Below are 5,974 nucleotides of genomic sequence, written 5' to 3'. Positions count from 1 at the left end.
GCCCAGTCAAGTACTTTTACTTCTAATTTAAAATCTGCTAATGATTTTTAACTCCCTTAACATATTTTCTTCAGATCCTTTATCATCTCAGCCACTTTCCATTTTCATATTAGGGCACTGGGTTTCCTTCCTATTTTTATAATAATTCTTTCTTTTCTCTCTGTATGTTCTTATTTTTGAGAACTCAGTACAGATACTCCCTAAAATATCATTGGCTTATTATAATAACTATGTCATATGTAAGATTTCATCTACTTGACTCGGAAAACCTTCTCTTTCTATATGTCAGTTATAATATTCTCCCTGTTTTGTTTTATAATACTTGCATAGAAGTGTAAATTTGTCTTTGTTTTCATATTTACTGATTATCCAGTGTAGCTGTTGCCAACTGTCCAGGAAAGTGGTTTGTTCTTGGTCACCTTAAGTGTCAAATGCTATAGTTTATGTCTCTAACTCTCAAGTTGAGGATACAGCCAAGGAGATCAGCAGAGTTGGCCCAGATCTGAAGAAAATCACAAAAATCACAAAATCATGAGCCGAATAAAAGTGGTTGCTGTTTTAAGACACTGAGAGTGTTTGTTATTAAGCAAAAGTTAAGCAACATACTTTCTGAAATACAAAAAGTAGAGATGGACGGTGGCAAGAAAAACTATGCTGCTTCTACAAGGATGTATGATGGAATGTGTAAACTAGGCATATGTGCATAGGCAATCATTCATTCATTCAGCATATGTGCATTGAATCTTTATTACAAACCGGACATTTTTATTGGAGACATAGCCATGACCAAAACATACCAAGTTCTTGAATTCATTGAGCTTAGTTTTTAGTGGATAAAGTAGAGAATATAATAACAAAAATGTAATTTCAGAGACTGATAATGCAGTGAGAAAAATAAAGTGGCGAATAGAAACACTGATATTGGAGGGATTGAGACAGTCAAGGGAAAACCTCTCTGAGAAGGTAATATTGGGGCAGAGACCTGACTTTCAAGACAGAATCACTCATGCAAAGATCTAAAGCATAACATTTAAAGCAGAGGGTATAGCAGGCATAAGGACCTGAGGTAACAAAGTGTGTTGGAAAAATAGAAAGAAGGCAAATGGAGCTGGAAAAGTAACATGTTGTTCATCCAAATTGCCTGCAACCACTGGTCTCTGCCCACTCTTTCCCCACTAAGCCAAAAATAACTTACTGCTTCACTTGTTTAATTTTGCATTTATCATTCAGCAAATATTTATGGAGCCCCTGAAATAGGCCAGGCATTCGTCTAGCCCCTGAAGATATCAAGATATATAATACAAAATTTCCTACTCTCAGGGAGTTCACATTCTAGTGACAGATACAGACAAGTAAGCAAAGAGCAATAATACCCCATGCTATTAATATAACAGAGACAGGAAATAACATTTCTACTAAACAGAGGAGGAGGCAAAGGCAAAAGTATGCATGTGCTCGGGACAGATAACAAGTTAACCATGAAAAGGGGCAAGAAAGGGCCCAAGGGCAAGAAAGGGCCCAAGTGCCAGAAAGCGGTGAGGGCAAATCTGAGCTAAGAACTGGAAGGTGCTAATGAGGACTCAACAAGGAAACCTGGAAGAGTATTCAAGAGGGTCCTAGTGAACGTGGGTGAATGGTCTGCTGCTTTGAATCTTCAGACACTTTCCGTAACATCATGTTCCATTTAAAGCGCTTTAATCATGACTGCTAGCCTGCATGCGAACACATTTTCCCAGGTCCCTGTGAGATAAAATTCTACCTCTAGCCAAGAGCCAAGCCTTCCAGAAACTTACACCATGATACAGAGATCCAAATTCAATTCATCAACACCATCTGCATAACCAGCTGTTCGCCTCCCAGACTTTTTCTTTTTTCAAGTACCGCATGTTCACAGGGCAAAAAAATTTATGAATGAAAATGTTATCTGTGCTTTGAAGTCCTGCATTTTATAAATCCAAAACCATCCTCTGCTGTTCTCTGACAATGTTGTTTATGCCACCTGGAGAAGCAGGTTGTATGTGTCTTAAGGCAGGACTTGGATCTTTGGTAATTTTTAGCAGTGTCTTTAGCCTAAGAGTCTAATAGCACATGCCAGGAAATCAACATGTGTGTTCGTCAGTTTGTCAAGATGGTCACATTCAGCAAGCTCCATGTCACCTACAGGCATTAACCAGCCACAGCACAGTGTCTCAGAACCTCCTGTTGTCCCATGCTTATTTTCCAGAGGATTTGATTTCCTGTTCATTCACCCATCTATTCATTCATGCACAAACTTTACATAATGCCTATTATTTACTCAATAGATAACAATCAAAATGCAACAAAACATGTCTTTCCAGTATTGTCAACTGTCCAAAGGATTTTTTTCTCTATTCCTTTCACTAAGGATGATAAAAGTGCATAACATAGATCATTTGAAAGAATAAATGAAATATTGCAAGTAAAGGACTTAAAACCCAAACTGGCAAATAGTTAATACTCATTATGTGATTGCTATTATTACGGTAATAATGTATAAAACAGGATTAATGCATAAGACATATGTTATGACTCACACTGTATGAATATAAATAATTATAAGCACATGTACATAATTGTACCTCATCTATATTGGCAACACATACACACGTTTAAACAATTATCCAATAAATTAGAGCAGTATTATAGCCTATCTGGATACTGTCATTTATTTTTTTAAGTGTAGTTTATTTTTTAAAAATCCAGTTGGCTTTGATTGTAGTCACTGCCATTTCAGTCTATCATTGTGAGTAACAAAGGTATGATTTGTTGATTTGTTGGTGATTTATTTTTAATATAAATTTATAATTTAGTGGAAACCCAAGAGGGCACATCAATAACACAGATAATGTTATTTAATTAGAAAAATAATTTATTAGGTTAAAAAATTAACCTAAAAAGCATCAAACTATGTTGTTGAGGAGACTTTGAAAGGCAATGTTCAGTCAGATCCTGTGACCTATGCCAAGAGAACACCCTGAAAGATAAAAAATTTAAATACCCAGTCCCTCTGCCTCCTTGTGTCTCTGATCCAGAACATCATGTCTACAGGGCAGCCGGGTGTAACAGATTTGGGTCATAATGGCTGCTTGTTCTTTTTGTTGCCCCAGATGATTGCTATAGAATACCTGTACCTCATTATAGTACTCCCAAAAGTACATTTTTTGCCTCCTATTTTTGGTCTTTGGTGTGCACAAATTTGGGAAAGTCAAACACAATTAAAAATATTGGATGAAAACTATGAATTTGAGGGTCAGAGGAATTTACTCTTCTCACCTTCATCAAGACAAGGTCCAGAAGCTTTCTTTTCATGTTAACCTTTGCCTTGAAAAATGTGGAAAGCATTAGGATACTGGAGAAGATATTGCAATATGGAAAGCTGTAAACAGTCTACAAGTTTACATCTTCAACTTATCCTGGCAGGCCGTTATCACCTATGACAAGGAAAGTTCACCATGAGGATAATGGGGTCTAACATACTAGGAGGCAAGCTGGCTATAGATTTCTCTGTTATTCAGAGGCCCTAAGCAATCAGGAAGTCTGGAACAAGATTTCCACTTTTGGTCATATATCTACAGTGCATTTTATTTAATTTGGAGTGTCATTGTTGTCACAAAGTGATATTCAAAAGCTTCTGGGGATATATGGAAAATTAATGGAGGGCATTAGAAAATCAAAATTGCTTTAGTGTTGTGTTTCTGTTTAAACATGTGGGAAGATTGTGAGCAGATGCCTAAGTGGCAGAGAAACGAGAGACAATATTTCTGTGAGATGGGAGATGGGGGCCTGTGGAGGGAAGGGCTGCAGTGGAAACTGCAGGAGCCGTTTACTTGAAGGGCGATCAGACGGTACTGGTGCAGGTTGCACTGCTTAAATCTCTAGGGAGTAAGTGTAGGGTCTTCTCCTTGCTTCTGCCTGGAACACACATCTAATACCTCAAGGATCTTCACATCTTTCCAGGTGAACACCAACAATGGACCCAAGTCACCTTCAAGTGGACTGTTAGACAAAGTACTTCATTATAGTGCTAAAGAGTAATGGCAGATGTTACGGATGGGCTGAACTGTGTCCTCCCAAAGATTCAAATTTTGAAACCCGAATCCCTAGTACCTCAGAGTGTGACTATATTTAAAAATAGGGCCTTTTGATAGGTGATTAAATTAAGATGAGGCTATTAAGGCCCTGATCAAATCTGACCGGTGTTCTTAAAAGAAGAGGGCATTTACACATACAAAAAGGCACTAGGGGGTTGAGTGCACAGAGGAAAGACCATGTGAGCTCACAGCAAGAAGGTGGCCATCTGCAAGTCTAGGAGAGAGAGGCCTTGTAGAAACCAAATCTGCTGATATATTGATCTTGGACTTCTGGCCTCCAGAACTGCGAGAAAATAAATTTCCATTGCTTAAGTCACCTAGCCTGTGGTATTTTGCTATGGCAGCTCAAGCAAATTAATACATCAGGCATAAGAGTGCAAAGACTGTGGCTGTAATTGACAGATTGGTTTAGAAACACATAAAAGCTTAGGGGCATTCAGACAAGTGAGAGGGAGATCAGCTCAAGAAATTCCTGGACTGAACAGGTAAATTGGAGACTGCTAAAGACATTTAGATTATTATTTTAAATGTGATCATTTGTAAATCCACCTACTAACAACTAAAACATATTGAACTCTGGAGATGCACTTAACATAGGAGTTAAGAACATGGACCCAGACTTCCTAGGTTTGAATCTGGTTCTGTGCATGATCCTGGGTAAGTTAGTTAGCCTCTTTGACTCTCAGTTCTTCATCAGTGGAGATAACAAGACTAACTGCATAGGGTTCTTATAAGGATTAAATGATTTAATATGTAGAAAGCATTTAAATAGTTCCAGGAATGCAGTGACATACATAAGTGTTAACTATCACTATTCAAAGTACCTTATTAAATCAATTTTCACAAAAACTCTTTAGGCAACTGAGACATGGTAAGGTAAATTAACTTACTATCACACCGTTAGTAAGTAATGGAAGCAGTATTTGACCCATATGTTATTTGTTGTACTCCATAGAAACAAAGGCTTTATTTACAAAGCATTACCAAAAAAATGCCAAGTAGATAGTTAAACAAAAGCTGTCTTTAGGTATACTAGGTTCACATGAATACAATTTGTTTCTTCAAATGACAAATTTACAAATAAAAAAATGTTCATTTATTTTATTACTACAGTTTGACAGTTTTATCTGATACTATTTAAGACAGTGTATTGAAGCCACTCACTAAACTTCCCTATTTTTCTAAAGACATATCTATTTATGAATAATAAGTAACTAAGGTAAATGGTCAATGATAAATATTTGATTGAGGAAGCAGAGAAGGTAAACAGAAATAAACAACTTTTAAAATATATTCAGAACGCTTTACCGTATGCATTTTTTATTTTCTATATTTTTCATTCTTAAAAATTTATTCAAGAAATAGAAATATCTGAATCTTTGAACAATGCCTTCTAAAAGAAAGACTGATTGCATTGTTGCTATTTTCAAGTCTGTTACTTCGAAAACAAGTACATTTGATGAAAGAAGGCATTTTATGTTTCCTTTGGTGTACATGTGTCTAGATTAAGAAATACTTCCTCTTTTTCTTTAAGTGCAATATTATATCTGCAAAGTGGTGGTCTGTGAAAGAGAAAAAGAGAGAGAACAAAAAAATAACTATTAGTAAAACAACAAAGTTTATCTCCTTCTCACATAAACATTAGAATAGTCTGAGCTTATAACTAGCTAGTTCTCCAAATATAGAGAGTGGGAACAAAAAAATTTCTATGTTTCAACTTCTTCTCTCCTCGCTGCTTCACTGAAATATTAATACTTACATCGTATGGGAAATGTAGTTAGGTACTGAAATAACTGAAAACTGAACTTCAGGCGGCTCTTTCCATCATGATCACCAGCATGAAAGAGCTGGAGTGAATTGCA

At 36.4% G+C, this 5,974-nt stretch overlaps 1 protein-coding gene across 1 annotated transcript in view; it reads right to left on the bottom strand.

Annotated features, from left to right (window-relative positions):
* Positions 1-5,586: 5,586 nt before the first annotated feature.
* Positions 5,587-5,974, bottom strand: part of LIPI (lipase, member I) — a 94,395-nt gene continuing 94,007 nt past the window's right edge. The window contains exon 4 of the mRNA XM_012646517.1: positions 5,587-5,674. Within this exon, the coding sequence (XP_012501971.1) occupies positions 5,587-5,674 (88 nt within the window). The remainder of the gene's footprint in view (positions 5,675-5,974) is intronic.

Source organism: Propithecus coquereli, unplaced genomic scaffold (assembly GCF_000956105.1).
Source record: "Propithecus coquereli isolate 6110/MARCELLA unplaced genomic scaffold, Pcoq_1.0 Scaffold244, whole genome shotgun sequence".
NCBI lineage: Eukaryota > Metazoa > Chordata > Mammalia > Primates > Indriidae > Propithecus > Propithecus coquereli.
The sequence above is the reverse complement of the archived record's forward strand: the minus strand, read 5'-3'. Positions and strand labels throughout refer to the sequence as shown.